The 17,662-nt window shown below is 41.9% G+C and overlaps 1 protein-coding gene across 1 annotated transcript in view; it reads left to right on the top strand.

Moving 5' to 3' along the window:
* The window catches only part of LOC139710321 (meiosis regulator and mRNA stability factor 1-like), a 31,551-nt gene extending 14,269 nt beyond the window's left edge, over positions 1–17,282 (top strand). Inside the window, exons 13-26 of the mRNA XM_071622237.1 lie at positions 85–255; positions 683–852; positions 1,543–1,778; positions 2,557–2,664; positions 3,186–3,308; positions 3,924–3,969; positions 4,151–4,353; positions 4,781–5,008; positions 10,354–10,581; positions 11,204–11,477; positions 12,156–12,233; positions 14,055–14,117; positions 15,400–15,564; positions 16,921–17,282. Coding sequence (XP_071478338.1) covers positions 85–255; positions 683–852; positions 1,543–1,778; positions 2,557–2,664; positions 3,186–3,308; positions 3,924–3,969; positions 4,151–4,353; positions 4,781–5,008; positions 10,354–10,581; positions 11,204–11,477; positions 12,156–12,233; positions 14,055–14,117; positions 15,400–15,564; positions 16,921–17,282 — 2,455 coding nt within the window. The remainder of the gene's footprint in view (positions 1–84; positions 256–682; positions 853–1,542; positions 1,779–2,556; positions 2,665–3,185; positions 3,309–3,923; positions 3,970–4,150; positions 4,354–4,780; positions 5,009–10,353; positions 10,582–11,203; positions 11,478–12,155; positions 12,234–14,054; positions 14,118–15,399; positions 15,565–16,920) is intronic.
* Positions 17,283–17,662: the final 380 nt, after the last annotated feature.

Genomic DNA, 17,662 nt, shown 5'->3' on the forward strand with positions numbered 1-17,662 from the left:
TGCCTTCATCTCCCCAGTTCCTCTCTTTATAACTACAAAAAGAATACCGCCATCTGTTTCAATTCATTTTTCTTTTACAATCAGGGAGCCCAGCCCGGAGCCGCCAGAGCGATACTGCAGCCAGCACGACTCTGACGGCCAGAGCCAATACAGGTTGCTGGACACTGACCTCTGCGTCATGGTGGCCTACCAGTCCTTCACTGCCCAGGTCACTACTCTGCTCCACATGCACAACGGCTCCATGTCTCTTCTCAGGTCAGTGCAGTATGGTGATGTATATCGATTGGTGTGGACGTAAATGTCACATGTGTTGTTGTTCAAATACATTTGCGTCAAGAGTAGGGAAGTAGACCCCACCAACCAATAACAGAAACAGAAAGCAAAATGAAATAGTTCAGGTAAAAAGTTACTTCTTTTGGGAAGAGTGTACATGGATAATGTAGGTTTTAGAGGAAATACATTTTTTTATAGAGGTTACCCATTTGCATTTCTGATATCTGTCAATCAATTCTAAGTGATACTAATCTCTTGTCATTAAGACAACTGGTTTTTATGTAACCTTTGGTTTAGAGCTGGAATATTATAATTTTTAGTCCATATTAGGTAGAATTTTGTAGAATCTGGGGCTTCAGGCGCTGATCTGGGATTTACAATGTACTTCTGTGTTTATTTCCATTCGCAGCTTTCCACTCTGCTACCAGTCAGAGTTTGACCCACTGGAGGAAGACTTTGAGCGGGGAATCCCCCTGGAGCACCTCTTGAGCTCTGTGCCTGGAGTGAGGGTGGCCTTCTGCCGGGAGGGCTTCAAGGTGGTGTGCTGGAGCCAGCAGAAGGAGGAAATTATCACAGAGGGTCAGTTCATTACCATTTTTAAAATTTTCTTTTTAAATAATAATAATAATAATGATGATACAGGGTACTTATAATGCACCAATTCCACATAACTAACATGCTCAAGGCGCAGTAGAAGAAGTGAGTCATGTAATACACAAATCCTTACGATACACAAACATGCACATGAAAATGAATGACACAATAATGATGATGGGAAAAAAAAATAGAAATGAACAAATTTCTGCTCCCCCACTGTAAAAGATCCTCATACCTTTCTATGTTAGAATCAATTGCATTTACACTGTGCCTGGCTGGAGTTTGAAAGCAACATCAGTTTCATCTTCTCATACATTGAAACTGAATTTTTAAATCTTGAAGATTACAGCTCATAATTCACTACTTTCTCAGACCTGCCAACTGTTCAGTTTTGATCTGAATATTCAGATTTTTCCCTGAAAGAAAATGCATTAACTTCAGTGTGTTCTGATTTTTTGGAAATATCTGTTAATAGTAAAATATATGAAATTTATGAAAGTTCAGATTTTTAAATTATTTTTTGTTTGTTCAGATTTATTAAGTCTCAGGGTTGGCAGGTATGCTTTCTTGTGGGAGAAGTTAGTTACATAACACAGACATTCAGAGCCTTGTTCCTTACAGTGGCAAGATACAGTGTTTTGATGCTTTTTGCATTTTTCTTCTGCATCTTAGATGGTCAACCCATGTGTCCACCCCTGCTTGGCCGTGCCACACCCCTCCTCCCGCCGCCCCTCTTCCAGTTCAGCAAGGAGGTGGTGGAGCTCCTGAAGCACTCCAATAAGTGCCGCCTCCCCTTCACCCGCTTCGTGCCCGCCTACCACCACCACTTCGGCCGGCAGGTGCGGGTGGCGGACTATGGCTACCTCAAACTGATTGAGCTGTTTGAGGCTATCTCTCATGTCCTTGAGGTAGGGAGACAATAAAATTTTTGTGGATTCTAGTTGTAAATGTAGCCCCTCCCACAAAAAAACACACACAACATCAACAAAAAGGCAACAACATACTGAGGCAGTAGCACAACAATGAAAGTCTCCCAAAATACAGCTACCAACTGTAACTCATGTTGGTCTCCTGGATCAGACTGCTTTGATGTATTATTAAGAAGCACAAAAACTGAAAGAGAGAAAAACATTTACTGTGAAGATCTGTGTCCTTTACTATCTCATAGCAAATTGGGCAATTTTTATTTATTTTTTGCATTGCATTGCATTGCACATCCAGAATCATAGAAACTTAACCATGCATGTGATGTTCTGAAGAGATTAGCTACTTTGGTGGAGAAAGCAAAAACTGCGCTTTCAGATTTACTGTTAACGTCTTTCGGCAATGCTTGTTACTTGCATGATTTCTTGCTGAATTAGTTAGAGTTGGAAAGGTGTTTGTGGTTTATTTCACAGAAATGTCTGTAGGTAAGTTGTCAAGGAATTGCATTACAGAGACAATTATTTGCAAGCTTGCCTCACATACAATTACACTTTTAGAACCTAGAGCCTGTTGTATGTGATGATATAGGACAAATTAAAATCAAAGTCTCAAGATATTTTAATTGCCTCTTGAAGATAATACAAAAGAGCTGTGTCTTTCTTTATTTCAGTTAGGATATACATGTAGTACTACTTCTACAAGCGCCAGGGTCGTGAATGACACCTGCTGCAGTATTTACTATGTTACTTTCTTCCCCATCAGATCTTGGGAGCCACAGAAAACAAGACGCTAACCCTGACTCACAGGTCACAGGTCAAGCGGTTCGGACAAGACCTTCTCAAGGTCCTCAAGTCACAGGCCAGCAAGAAAGTAAGTGATGTCCACTCAGAGAGGTCAAAATAACACACACTTCTGATATTTTTGTAAACAGTCATGCATAGATGCCTTGGTACAAATCGTATTCCAGAATGAAAACATGCCTTTGTAAAAGAGACCGCAAAATTAGTAATATTTACTTTAGTAATATGACTAGATGTTGGGCAGATCAACTTCAGCATAATAGTATCTCCAAAATCTTTATTCCAATAGGAAATTTGTCTGCTACACACATTTTCCCACACTCTCCTGATATGAATGATGATGAGTTGGCTGGTAAGCTTAATGTGTGCGACATGATTCACACATAAAAGCAAATATGCTGAGTGGGACATTGTTCCTTTAAAATACGTTCCCACCGCAAAGAGGCAGGAATTGGTTCTTCTGAATAATAGATGTTCCTATGCTTGTCGGAACCATGATCACATCTCCCTGAAAGTCAAGAGCTGGCGGTCTCACAGTTTATTTCTCCTCCCGCAATTTGACTCACCCCATTTCTTCACGCTTTCTTTCAGGTCACCATCCACGACTTTCCATCCGCATTCCAGCGGTGTCTAGGTCGTCCCTGGAACACGGTTGATTACGGAGTTTGCGATGTCCAGGATTTACTCTTTGACTTGCCAGAGAACTGGGTCACGGTGAGAATTACTTGAAGTGATTTGAAATGCTCATGAATCAAAAGAAAAGGCTCTATTTTGCTAACATTGTCTACAATGAAAGCAGTATACATTTACATGTATGAACTCAGACATTTAACATAATATTTTTTTTTTTCTTCTTTTTCTTTTCTCATAGAAAGTATGGTAGAAAAACAAAAGTTACAGCTGGTGTGTTCTTTCCTTCTTCATCACTCAGCAAATGATAGTTTCCTTTATGATGTCTTTGTATATAGCATAAGTCAAGAAAAACATGACAGCTTTTTTTCTTTTTTTAAGCAAGGAGGAATTTCTGAGTATTTTCTTTACAAGATAAGGAAGCTAACCATAAGATATATTGCATGTGTTTTACATGGGAAGAAACACAAGATTAGAACTCTTTGTGTGTTGGGAAATGAAACAGAATAGATTGTAATCAATAGACAATGCCACTTCACCCATTGCAATTGTTTTTGGTTGCTCAGTGCTGACTTGATGCTTTGTATGATTCTTTCATGTTATCACTTCATTGAATTTTTGACCTACTGTTATCTTCAACAGACTTGAAAATACCAGACTGTCCTGATATCTGTGTTATATCTTCTATTTTTTCTGCAGATTGAATGGGACGGGGACAACACTGAAATTTCCATACCAAAAAGAGGTAAAAAACTCACTGCTCATTTTGTACAGGTAGTGTGTATGTATGTGTGTGTAGGGGGAGGGAGCAATAGTGCGTATATGTATGTGTGTTTGTGTAAGTATGTATGTTATGTGTAATTATGTGTGCATGTTTGATTTTATGTATGTCATGTATGTTTGTTTCTTGATTCTTTTTAATAAAGAGCAAACTGATGAGGAGCGGATTCGCACCAGAAAGTTCAGCCGGGAGATCGTCGACCTCCTGAGCCGGCAACCGCGATGTCGCATCACCTTCTCCAAGTTCATCCCCGCGTATCACCACCACTTTGGCCGCCAGTGCCGTGTGGGGGAGTACGGCTTCAACAAGCTGGCTGAACTCCTCGGGGCTCTGCCTGAAGTGGTACAGGTAATGGTGATGTTCATCATTTCTTTTTTAACCCTTTGCATTTCTCTTTACTTCCCCTGAAGGATGTGGCAGTCGAAAGTTCAATTTGTTTCTCAGATCACTGATATTTTTATTTTGATTGAAACTGGTTCTCAAGCACCATCCTTTTTATGCAGCATTCACCCAATTCTAAAATAGATTAGGATTTTTTTGCGTCAAATATGTCTTTTAGAGCGCATCAGTTTGTATTTTGGTTGGCAGAGATTGGTTGCCTTGAGAAGAGCCCTGATACACCTTCACTGATGTATTTAAGGTAAAGTGTAAAACTGATCACCCGTCTGCCCTGCCCTACCCTGCCCTACCCTGCCCTAATATGCCCTGATATGCCTCGTTCATTGCAAATACTTCCCTCTCACACCCTCTTTCCTTACATCGTTCTTGACTTTAGATTGAGGAGTCTGGTGACGAGCGATGCGTGCGCCTGAGCGAGGCGGAGCGCCTCTCCGTCATGGCGCGTCGCATCAGCCAGCTGGTGCCGCGGAACCGCCAGCACTCCCTGGCGCTGTCGGCTCTCCTGCCAGCATACTGCAAGGTGTTTGGCCACCCAGTGTGCCTAGAGGACTATGGGGTGAGGGACCTTGAGGCCCTGGTTCGTCGGTTCTGCCACATGGTGGAGGTAAGGAGTTTGACAGGGAATTATTTTTTTTCATTGTTACTGTATAAGCTGTTATTTTCATGACGGTTTCATTTTTCGCAAATTTCATGAATCTTTGTTGGGCCGTGAATTTAACAACACACAAAGCTGTCGCCACGTGCTGGGGTATTACTATTAGTGCACTTTTGATGCTATCCATGTCCATTCGCGAAAACAACATCTTGTGAAAATGTCCTTAGTCTCCTCAATTGCAAAAATATAATGTATGTGAAAATTACAGCTTATACAGTATGCCATAATTTGTTGATCACATTATGATACATTGATAGTGGTTTGTTCAGATGCTCAAGGGATAATTCGTGGTTCTAGGAACAGTACCCCCTGGAAAACCACCCTCCGGATAACTACCACCCGGATAATTACCCCCCAGGACAATTCCCCCCTAGGGCAACTACCCCCCGGACAACTACCCTCCAAGGGCAATTACCCTCCAGGGTAATTACCCCCTAGGACAACTACCCCCCGGACAACTACCCTCCTAGGGCAATTACCCCCCAGGGCTATTCCCCCTTAGGAAAACTACCCCCTGGATAACTACCCCTCGGATAACTACCCCTGGATAACTACCCCCTCGGATAACTACCCCCTGGATAACTACCCCCCGGAAAACTACCCCCTGGGTAACTACCCCCCGGATAACTACCCCCTGGATAACTACCCCCCGGAAAACTACCCCCTGGGTAACTACCCCCCGGAGAACTACCCCCTGGATAACTACCCCCCGGAGAACTACCCCCTGGGTAACTACCCCCCGGAGAACTACCCGCTGGGTAACTACCCCCAGGATAACTACCCCCCGGATAACTACCTCCGGATAACTACCCCCCCCCCCCCCTGGATAATTACCTCTCGGATAATTACCCCCCGGATAATTACCCCCCGGATAATCACCCCCCCCCCCCCCCCCCCCCCGGATAATTACCCTCCGGATAACTACCCCCCCCCCCCCCCCCGATAATTACCACCAGGATAATTATCCCCAGGTTAATTACCCCCTCCTCCGATAACTAGACCCCAGATAACTTCCACCCGATAACTACACCCTCCGATAACTTCCCATGGATGATTACCCCGGATAAGCAAGCCTACAACTCCCCCTCCCCTATAACTATCAAGATGAAAATTACCCCCAGGACAGTGCACCACGCCAATTACCCCCTGGGTAACTACCTCCCGGGTCATTGCCTCCCCCCCCCCCCCCCCCCCATCTTACCTTTAATAAAAAGAATATCATTACCTCAGGAAACGAAGTTCTTTGTATTATTTGCCAGGAATCACGGAGATGCCATACTGATACATCATTTTATGAAAACAACATCTTAAAGATTTACGATTTGTATCGTTTGCACTTAGGACAATTTATGTAAAAGCTTAATTTCTCCCTCTCTATTTTGACTCTATGTTCATAAAAAAATGAAGCTGTCCCTTCATATCCTACCCGGTAATCCAGTAAATGTCAATGCCTTTAACCAAACTATTTTCGCTAAATCTGTATTTTCTTTTACTGTTCTGAAATTTCGGATTTCTCTTGATAGTATAAAAGAAGTTTTAAGTTTGAATGCCTTTACCATTGAACTAAAGACATTTTGAAGAAATGTTACACTTCAGAATGAGTTAAACTTTTTGCAATATTTTTTTTAACCACAATTGTCTATCGTTTACCACAACTCCATGTAACACTTCTTTATTTTGAGGAGCTTATATCTCATGCCTCACGTGCCCTGGTTTTGACCCATCATCTTCCTCTTCCCTCTCGCTTTTCTCTGTCCACCGTGAAGGTAGTCTATTCCTGTCATTCATAACTCACCTTTCCTCTTTCTCTCATTACAAGGGATTTATCTCGTGTGTGTTCATGTGCAGTGCACTCCCGTTAAAACGAAATGCTCAGGACCAGCAGTTTTTTTTTTCGTTTTAACGAAATTTCGTTGTAACCGAACAAATATAATATGCAATGTATAACGAAAAGAAGGAAACCACGCATAAAAAAATTCTGTTTGTTGAATCCTCATCATACGCTGGAAAGCTATGTGAAATGGGAGAATACCTTTTAATTTCGTTTAAATATTACATTTTAAAAAGAGCATAAAGTTGTTTGTGTTGTCACACATGTGTAGAAAATGACGGTGTAGGATTTGGTTACAGTTCGCTATTCCAAAGGTTCTTTTCTTACTAAACTACGTTACTCCGAAGACTCCCTATTCCGAAGTTTCGCCATTCCCGGGATTCCGATGGTTTGTTTATGTGAAGGTTCGCATTTCCGCAGAATCATTATTCCGAAAGTTCATAATTTAGATCAAAATAATATATTGTTCATTTTCCGAAGGTTCGTTGATCTGAAAATGAAATGAGGTTCGTCATTCTGAAGGTTTATAAATCAAAAAAAGAAAAAGGTTCACTAGTCAGAAAGTCCGTTGTTCCGAAGGCTTTTTCATCCGAAAATGAAATAAGGTTCGTTATTCCGAAGAAATTTTGTTAATGAAAAAAAAAAATGAGAAAGGTTAGTTATTTCGAAGATTTATTTATCTTAGAACGATTATAAAGATTGCAATTCTTAAGTTTTGTTAGTGTACTCTCCTTTTTCCACCATGGATTAACGATACTTTTTGTAATGTTCCGATTAACAAACGTTTTGAATTCCTATCATTTTCGGACTAACGAACCGTATAAGAATAAGAATAAGGACCATATTTTATTATCGAATTAACGAACCTTTGGAATAACGCCAAAATGTGCTTAATAACAAACCCTCTTTCATTTCCGAACTAACGGACATTTAGTTGTATCAGAATCTGTGTGTTTTGTATTAAAGGACTTCGGAACAATGAAACAAACCTTATCTGAATTCAAATTATTTTATTCAACAACGCAAGTTCCCCTCGGAAACTTTGCGTGATACACGGAGTGAACATTCAATGATGCGTTCGCTCATGCAGAGACGCTTTAATAATGCTTGTTCCGCTACGCATTTTCGAATGCGATCCGCATTTCGTTATAACGGAGCGCATTTCTTTTGTTTTTCTTTGTCAGTGGCGCTCAGAAAAGACTTCGTGATAACGAAAATTTTGTTATAACCGTCTTCGTTATAAGCGAATTTTGTACCATAGACTTTAATGGCGATAATTTTGGGACCAGAAGTTTTGCTTCCTTATAACGAAATTTCGTTATAACCGTGTTCGTTGTAACGGGAGTGCACTGTATCTTTATTTGTGTACTTCGTCTCTGTCTTAATTTGCTTTCTTTGCATTGTTTCATCAATTTTGTAACTATTTTACTGTTATACCGTTAACACTCATTTCAGAATTGCCCTACTGCATTATTGGGCATATTAACAGCTAGTATATCAAGGATGTGGGAAGAGATTGTCACCTCCTTGGTATGATCACTGCAGAGCATTACCTCCCTTGACAATTACTCCTTATTAAAATTAGGCTCCAAACAATCACCCCTCTTACAATAACTCTCCCCCAGAAAATTACGTCTCTCATTGTTATTTTCGAACACGTTTGCTATTTGAATTGAAAAAAAAAACCAACATTTTTTCATATCGTCTAGTTTTGGTCGAGACCTAACTTCAGGTTTTAAACATCTTTTGGGTGAGATAATTAGAAACCCCTTACGAAATATTAAAGAGCATGTTATTCCAAGAAGGATTCAATTTTTTGAGGAAAAAAAATACTCTTGAAATGGCCGGGATGAAACAGAGCAGCCCTATAATGTAAAAAGGATTCTGTCAACTACAACTCTAGGACAAAAGACTTCGTTAACAACTAGGGGTGTTTTGTAAAAAAAAAAAAGAAATACCGTTAAACTCGTAATATTTCACTCTTTCTAATGAGACTAACTTATATTTGAACTGGATTTCCTCTTAAAGTGTCGAGAACATTTAATTTGAAAACTAGCACAATTCTACTTGTATGTAAAACAAGCTGTAATTTTACTCTCATGACAGATTAGGGCACCTTTTGATAAAAGTTGCCAGTTATGATATCTTGTTAGTCTCTAATAATTTCAATAAAACCATGGGTTCTGCTTGATTGATAAGCTCGAGTCACTGACTTGTTACCATGGACCTGCTTTGATCGACCTACAACGATTGGTAATTGTGTGGAACTGACAGCTTGTCAGGACTGATAACTTTCATAAAACCGTGCCCGGATCCTATCAGAAATTATGGCTTTATATCGAAGAGTCCCTCGCTAATGTTAAGGGAATATGAATTGCAGTGAAATCAACTCTCCTTTTCTTATGTTTATCGTCTATCATGTGTTATAACGGTAGAAAATAAATGACAAGCCAAAAGAGTGATGACAGTGTAAGAGAAAGGTGCATCTTCTGATATGGTGTTATGAACTTATGGAAAATATACGACGGGTGGTAACTTTCGGGGGGCGGGGAGGGAGGGTTGTCCAGTAGGTAAGTATCAGGAGGGGCGGGGGGAGGGGGGGTTCGGGGTATGGTTAATGGGGGGGGGGGGGAGTAATCCGGGTGGTAGTTATCCTGGGGGTAGTTATCCGGGGAGTAATTATCCGGGTGGTAGTTATCCTGGGGGTAGTTATCCTGGGGGTACTTATCCGGGGGGTAGTTATCCGGGGGGTAGATCTCCGGGGGGTAGTTACCCAGGGGGTAGTTCTCCGGGGGGTAGTTATCCAGGGGGTAGTTATCCGGGGGGTAGTTATCCAGGGGGTAGTTATCCGGGTGGTAGTTATCTGGGGGGTAGTTATCCGGGGGGTAGTCATCCAGGGGGTAGTTACCCAGGGGGTAGTTATCCGGGGGGTAGATGTCCTAGGGGTAATTGCCCTTGGGGGTAGTTGCCCTAGGAGGGTAGATGACCGGGTGGTAGTTGTCCTAGGGGGTAATGGCCCTTGAGGGTGATTGCCCTAGGAGGGTAGTTGTCCGGGGGGTAGTTGCCCTAAGGGGGAATAGACCTGGGGGGTAATTATCCGGGTGGTAGTTATCCGGAGGGTAGTTGCCCAGGGGGTAAGTGCCCGGATACGATAATTCGTTACCCAGAAATCACAAGAGTAGCTTAATCTCTTCCAGTACCATTTATTCCTTTGAAAACTGTAAGAATGATCGGTTATCAACTTGTACGAATTGTAGTAATATCGATATAGTACAATGTATGTACTTGTGTATGTGCATATCTGTATGTGTGTGTGTGTGTGTGTGTGTGTGTTTGTTTGTGCATATTTGTACATGTGTTTGTACAGTACTTTTCTTTCTAGATTTTTTGAATGAATGCTCCCTTGCACCAGTACTAGCCAAGTCCAGTGGTTATGCTTGGTTTTCTTTTTACACTCTTCCAGATCATCACAGAGGACGATGACAAGCGTCTGCGCTCCGTGGAGCGCCAGCACCTCAGCGACCTCACCCAGCAGATCCTGGTGGTGCTCCTCCTGGAACCCCAGGGTAGGGCACTGGTGGAGCAGGCCCAGCGGAGCTACGCCCAGGTGTGGGGCCAGGAACTGGTGGCCACACAGTACGGCTTCAGCAGTGTCACCCTCCTCATGAAGGCCCTCCATCATGTTGTCACTGTGAGTCATCGGTTTCCATGGTGATGATGAGGAGGAGGATAATTATCCCATCATTGCTTTTATTATCTTTATTTTAGTCCTCCTCCTCCTCCATTAGTATTGCTATAATGATTATAATAGTCATTGTTGTCATCATCATTATCGTCAATATCATTATCATCATCATTACTATGATTATCAAGTTTGATCAAGTACCTGCCCACAATGATGTGTTTAAAACACGCTACAAGAATGTGTTAACTGGATCAGTGGCTATGAGGTCGGTACACAGAATTGCAATAGTGTATTGAGACTTTAATCATGTTTTTGCACTCTGAAAATGGCTTTTCATGAAATATCTTCATTATCTGGCTACATTTAATTGCTGAAGGATAAGAGTCTGAATATTTTGTCTCTGAGCCATCATACTATTCTCCAGTTTGCCTCCAGTTTGCCACTGTAATGTCTGAGCATTGAGACTGCTGAATCTAAATACCTTTACTTTATCTAGAATTCATACACCCACAATATCAGTCCAGTAGAAATGTCACTCTACGATAAGAATCCCAAATTCCTGGATCAAAATAGCTTCATTCTTTCTCTGTTTGGTTTGTACACTGATTGTTTTTTCCTCCTGCTGTAGGTGAAGGACGAGTGGTCCGATGACCCTGCTGTGGAGTTGACCCCAACCTACCAGTTTGCCCGGAGTGCTCGGGCCGTGCTCCTGGGGGCACCCAGCCAGACCCTCAGCCTCCAGGCGTTTGTGGCCCGGTACCAGACCACTCACGGCTGCGAGCTCCAGCCCTACGACTACGGCCAGACCACGATCTCGGCGCTCATTTCCTCGGTGCCGCGGGTCCTCACGCTGATGGGACGTGGGTCCAAGCGGGCCATCATGCTCAACCCATGCTGTAATGGTGAGCCTCATGTACCATCGTGACTTTGATTTATGTTAATTCAAACACCGGCTGTATCGAGTCCTCTTACCAACTGCCAGAATAGTGATGCAGAGTTAAGTACAACTTACATTTGTAAGCACAAGACAGTTCATGGGAGCTGTAGAAGTCATGTTTTGGGAAATTTGATTGCTGTTAGATACAGTATTGATAATCAATTGACAAAAATGTACATTTTATGTGTAATCAGAAAGTCTGATGTGCAAGGCCCCTTTGGTGATAAGAGCCCTTAAAAACTTATGGTGGGCATCACTATGCTGCTACAGAGGAAACTCCAATTGTTATTTGTTTGAGTTGTTTTGAACTGCTTTTTGACTTCACAGTACACCTGAGGTGTGAACTGAAAATATTTCAGATTTCATATTATTTCCTGAGAGTGTGTGATACTCTAGATTTGGAATTGAATGTGACAGACATTGACACATGACAGTCTGTAAGACTGATATGACTCGAGGTGCAGTCCATGGAGCATGATGAAAACCTGACACGTAATAATTCTATGAAAAGATCATGCATCTCGGCATTAGAACATTCCATGTTGTTTTTAGGGGGATGGATTGTTGTAGGGGGTGAGGTAGAGACTGAGACATTCTACCCTGAAGTTGAGATCTCATTACCACATCTTTTCTCTGGATGTAGTTTCAGGTGGAGGCAACACCTACCAGGATCCATCCCTATCTTCTGAGGACACCAAGGCATCACAGAGCACTGGAACAGGTTTGTTGCCAACACCACCCTAAACCACTGATAACTGCAATATTGGTAGAAGCCCTTCTAAGAGACATTCTGAAATCTTTCCCAGTGCACACAAGGCTCACTGTAAAGTTTAGATGAAGACTTCTGTTTTAAACACCACATTTGATTTCTGTCATGATGTATTATTTATAAGCTAAGATTTCAGCATGTTCATATGGATTCCCTCGTGTTTTCAGAGAAGGTTGCAACCAAACGTGAAGAATTATTCTGCATCTTGCCAAACTTCTTCCCTATGATGCCTTGTGTTAAATCAGATTTTATGCGAAATTGGTATAATTGCCATATGTGGTATTAGTGTGAAATGGGAAGCTTAAAAAGATTCAATTATGTGGGGAATTAGAGGGCTTGCGGGGCAAGATTTGATATGAAATCAGTGCTAGTATATATTTTATATCCAATCATTATATCATCAAATTCAGCTGTGTGGATATGTTTGATAGTGAATTAGATTGAATTACCCTCTGTAGTCTTTGTCATTGCAACATGGGTTTCTGCCAGAATGCCTGCTATTGCACCTTGTAGGTTTATCTTCAAAATTCAAATCCCTGAATATGAATTGTGACATATGTGACCCGCGACAACGGTTTCAGGCAAAAGTCGCAAGAACAAATTCCCTCCTAGGCGGGGTACAAAGATTTTGACCATTATTTTTGTCAATTTAGGTTTTTTGCAGAAATCGAATCTGTGATATGTTTTCTACATCTACACTAAATTTCATAGCATAAGACTAAGTTTTTCCTATAGAAAATGGAATTGTAAGCACCCTATGTTGGATCGCACTCGTCAGTTTCGAGCTTCTTTCGAACGCCGCGCCAATATCCCCTGTGTTGCTACGGCGCAGGGTCTCGCATGCGATTGGCTGGTGCGTTGCATACATTTACATAATTCGGCTTTTGGAAACACCAGTTCCAGCGTTTGTGGAATGCTTTGTCCACGCGTGCACGATTACATGCTCCATTGTTCTTGCTATAGTGGTTTATTATACACTCGCTCTGTAGTGCGTGCCCTTCGTTTGGCTTTCTATCCAAACTATTCTACCGCAATGTTCGACAACGGAAGTGAAACAAAAATCATGTAGCATGACATAATCGTGTGAAAAGGAAACTAGATATTCTCAAATTTGTATACTTGTGCATGTAATAAAAATTATGATAAAGACAAATCAACCACAATGAAAACGCGATTTGTAAATGTGTGGATTCGCCACCGCTCCTGTTACATGCACACGGTCATGGCGTGTGGATGCCATTGCGTATTATGCGTGCACCATACACATGTACAATGTACATGTACACCATACGTGCAATTATCGTATTCGCCATCTTGAAAGACGTACTGTAAACAAACCCGAGCGAAACGCATTGTTTTTTGGCTCCATACGCTGAGCTCCGAGGAAGGTGCCCGGGAAATTTGACTCTCTCAGTGAGCCAATCAGAAGGCGATGTGGTTGCTAGAGGCGGAGCTTAACATCGATTGGCACCATCGTACGGATGGGTGATTCTCCCCTTGCATCGCCGACCGGACATTGTCTTTGAGAAAGAGGTGAATCTTCAAAGCCTGTTTTCTCGCAATTGTGTCAGGCTAACAACTTGAAAAGTCCATTTTATTTCTCTTTCTATGCCCACTTATGGTGCCGAAGAATACAAGTGTTTGATATCAATGGAAAGCTTAGGAAATAGGCAATGTGATTCAGTGAAAAAAATTAATTTTCTAAATTCCCGACTTTTGCCTGAAACCGTTGTCGCCGGTCACAGATGATCTTACTGCTTTCCTCCATCACAGCACCCTCTTCCAGCAATAGTGAGAAGGATAGCAGAAAGTCTTCTTCCAGCAACTCAACATCAGGTTTGTCTCTAAAGCAGAAGATGAAATATTCTTCAATCTTGTGGAAATCCTGTTATAAACTGGATGCACCAACAGATTGGTATCCTCAAACAACTGTGCAGTGCATTATTATCATTCCCCCCCCCCCCCCCAATCCCACAGTTTGAGTAAATGGTAGGAAGCTGTACACACTCAAAAGTTTCCATGATCTGATGCTGACTACTATGGAAATAAAGTGTATCTTGAGATCCTTAACCACCAAATACGAATGGGGATAGTATATCATTTGAAGTTGCAACAAACATAACATGAAAGGCTGACAAATTGCTGATTGTCCCCTCATTAGTACTGCTGAAATTCTCTGCCTACTAACCTTCCTGTTGTATGATTTGTCCCTGTTAATCAGAGAAAAAACCTGAACAATGACACTAACCTACAATAGACAAGTAGATAAAAAATGGTAAGAAGACTAAAAGTAAACTATAATAACTTGACATATAGAATCAGTTAAACGTGCTTTACACAGATGATCATGTAAACAAGTGGAGTGGTGTAGCTGTGTAAGGTACTGTAGTAACATTCTCCATGAAACTGAAAAGAACATCAGAAAGTTTTAGGAAACAGACCAAACCTTTTCAAACCAAAAATTTTGAAACAATTATAGTATGATCGTAATCATTGATTTCTTGACAGACATTAAAGATAATATAAAGTTTTGGTACCTCAAAAGTTTCCCTGAGTTTCCTTGTCTTAGTTTGTGTTTCAGGTTGAAGTACCTTTCATATAACTAACACTGTGAGACTTACTCGCCCCAAAGTGCTCTCATGTCTTAGTGATCATGCAATAATGGTTTCGTATAATACGTGTATATTGATTGTCGCGGTACCGCGTCGAGTCAAACTAAGGGCTCGTTCGAATTTTTCAGAGCCCGCTCTGCTCTGGTACGATCTTAAGGTAAAATGCACTTGAGATTGTACGTTACACATGTACTCTATACTGCCTTAAATATGATCATACGGTAAGTTCATGTAGTTGCTCTTGAACTTCCCACTCACTAGAGATGGTAGCAGCATGTAGACATCATTCACCACACCACCACATGGTTGTGTTGACACCATCTAAAAATGAGAGTGGGCTCTTGTTTTCATCGAAATATCATTATTTAGCTCTCATGTACCCATCATTATAGTTCATCACTCTCCTAGGTGTATCATATGATATGGTGCTGTTGGTGTGGTTGTTTTTTAATCATTTCAAGATTCACCCCAAACCCTTAATCTGTACTTCTTGATTACCCTCACAGAGTCGGATCTCATGAAGGCTTCCCCTCCCACGTGTCCAGAGGACCTTCTAACCCAGGGGGCCACACCCTCGGGAGACCAGGCACCATTCCTGGAACCATCCATAGCCCCGATACCACCTGCCAGGGATCTCATCAGCTTCACCAGCCCCAGTCACTCACTGCCGGGTAAGGGATGGGGAATCGTCTTGCTGGTACAGAATCAAACAGGCCATCAAACTGAGAAACAAACATGTCATACAAAACTTGCCCTCCTTACCAGCTACCTAAAGCTGCAAGGGCTTCCTTCACCTGTGAGAGGTGAAAATTCTGACTAAAGTTAAAGTTCTGGCTTTGAAGTTAAAAGTTCCGACTCTCAAAGTTGTGAGGTCATTTTTGGGTGATATCAAATCATTGAGTAGCAGTCAGTGAAAGTGGAAGATAATGCTGTCAAATTAAATCTGCACTTGTATGGAACTGTTTCTCCCACCACAGACACAAGTATGTGGGACTATTACAAGCTATGCCTTTCTGCAGTTTACATGCTTTTGCTTCGTGATTGTTATTTGTTAGCCATCATTGGCAAAGCATTCTCTTATATGGCCAAATGAGAAGGGAAACATATGCAGTAGACATAATTAACACATTCACTTATGAACCATGGTATAATTATATTATATTGGATGGCTATGAATGGAATATCAGGGAATATTGCACGAGTTAGGGCCAATATTGAACAAATCGAAGATGAGTGCAATATTGACCCTAACAAGTGCAATATTCCATAGTATCCCATGAATCAAGGCCATCCAATATAATTATTATCATCTATACAATCAAGTAGAGCAAGCATAAACTGCACAAAATTACCGGCTTCTACTCGTCTTTGAAGTTGACTCGGCAGTCACATCCCAGCGTTGAAAAGGGGAAGCCCCTAAAACATGTATGAAACAAGCAACACTACACATAGCAAGATGTTTGCGTGCTTGTGAAATGTAACAAAATGATGCACACTAGCAGCAAGCGTTTGTGCATTCAGCAAGTGCTCGTGCAACAGACAAGGCAGAATTGAATATGATGTGATCTTGCTTGAACGGCAAGTACATGTAACTATGGTAGCCTATGGGGAATTAATGCGTTGGCCTATGAGTTTCGTCAAATATGCTCTGATATTGAACGGTAAAAACTGAGCGGACAACAACACGCGTTTTTTAATGCGCCGCTAAAACGTCCTATATAGATGATAATATCTATGGATTCTTCGTCTTGATGTCAGCTGATCAATATGATATTCCATGTCGTGAAAATTTGAGCAGTCTTTTCTCAGCTAACTTTGTATTCGCACTGGATGATTTTGATAGCAGAGGCTGTAAAATATGGAATTTGATATGCATGAAAAGGACTTGTCAGTAAAGCCATTGCAAATCCCAAAACATTTTTTAACTATTCCTTCAAAAAATAGATATATATATACATATATAACATGCTGCACTATTTCATCCATGGTATTTTATTTCTTTTCCTTGTGGGTCTATCCCTTTGCAGAGGCGGTTGGCCAATCCAGCGGTCAAGCTGGTAACTTCGAGCACATCGATCTGATGCAACTCATCCACCTTCTCCCAGACAAGGCTGGTCAGGAGGGCAGTGGCATCGGCTTTGGTCTCAGCCCCACCCCCACCCAGCTCAACCCGGCCTCCTACCCGAGCCCCGCCTCACTCCCCCACTCGATGTCATTCAGCGTGGACGGCAGCGAGCGGCCCATCCGTCAGGCCAGCTCGCTGCCCTCCTCGGCCGCCTCCTCGCCCCGACGCGACCTAGCCCGTGGCCGCTCCCGCTTCCGACTGGCCGCCAACTTCTCCCTGGGCTTCCAAGACGCTCTGCGCCCTGAAGAAGAAGAAGACATGTAACCTCCCAGCGTATGTCATCTCACCCACTGCTGTGTGTATGGATGTACTAATAGGGGTATGACAATCTGAAACTACTTGCCTGTTTGATAAAGGGCAGGTGTTGCACCATGGAAATGACCAGTAGAATGATGTATTCATGGGATGTATTTCACCATACCTCTTTGAGCAATATTAAGAAAGCAAAACAAAAACAAATCTACATACCAGAGAAGCATTCAAGGCTGTTGATAGTCTTTCCACATCCGGGTGACATAATTTAGCAGAGGACATTTCACTTTTCAGAAGGGATGTGGGTATTATTGTCCATGTGTTTATGATTAGGTCTGTTTCACCGTCTGAATGTATTTTGTAGCAACAGCAAGGTATGACAAGACAAGTGT

Source organism: Diadema antillarum, unplaced genomic scaffold (assembly GCF_040938485.1).
Source record: "Diadema antillarum isolate AM-2024a unplaced genomic scaffold, OU_Dant_1.0 seq00001521_RagTag, whole genome shotgun sequence".
Classification (NCBI taxonomy): domain Eukaryota; kingdom Metazoa; phylum Echinodermata; class Echinoidea; order Diadematoida; family Diadematidae; genus Diadema; species Diadema antillarum.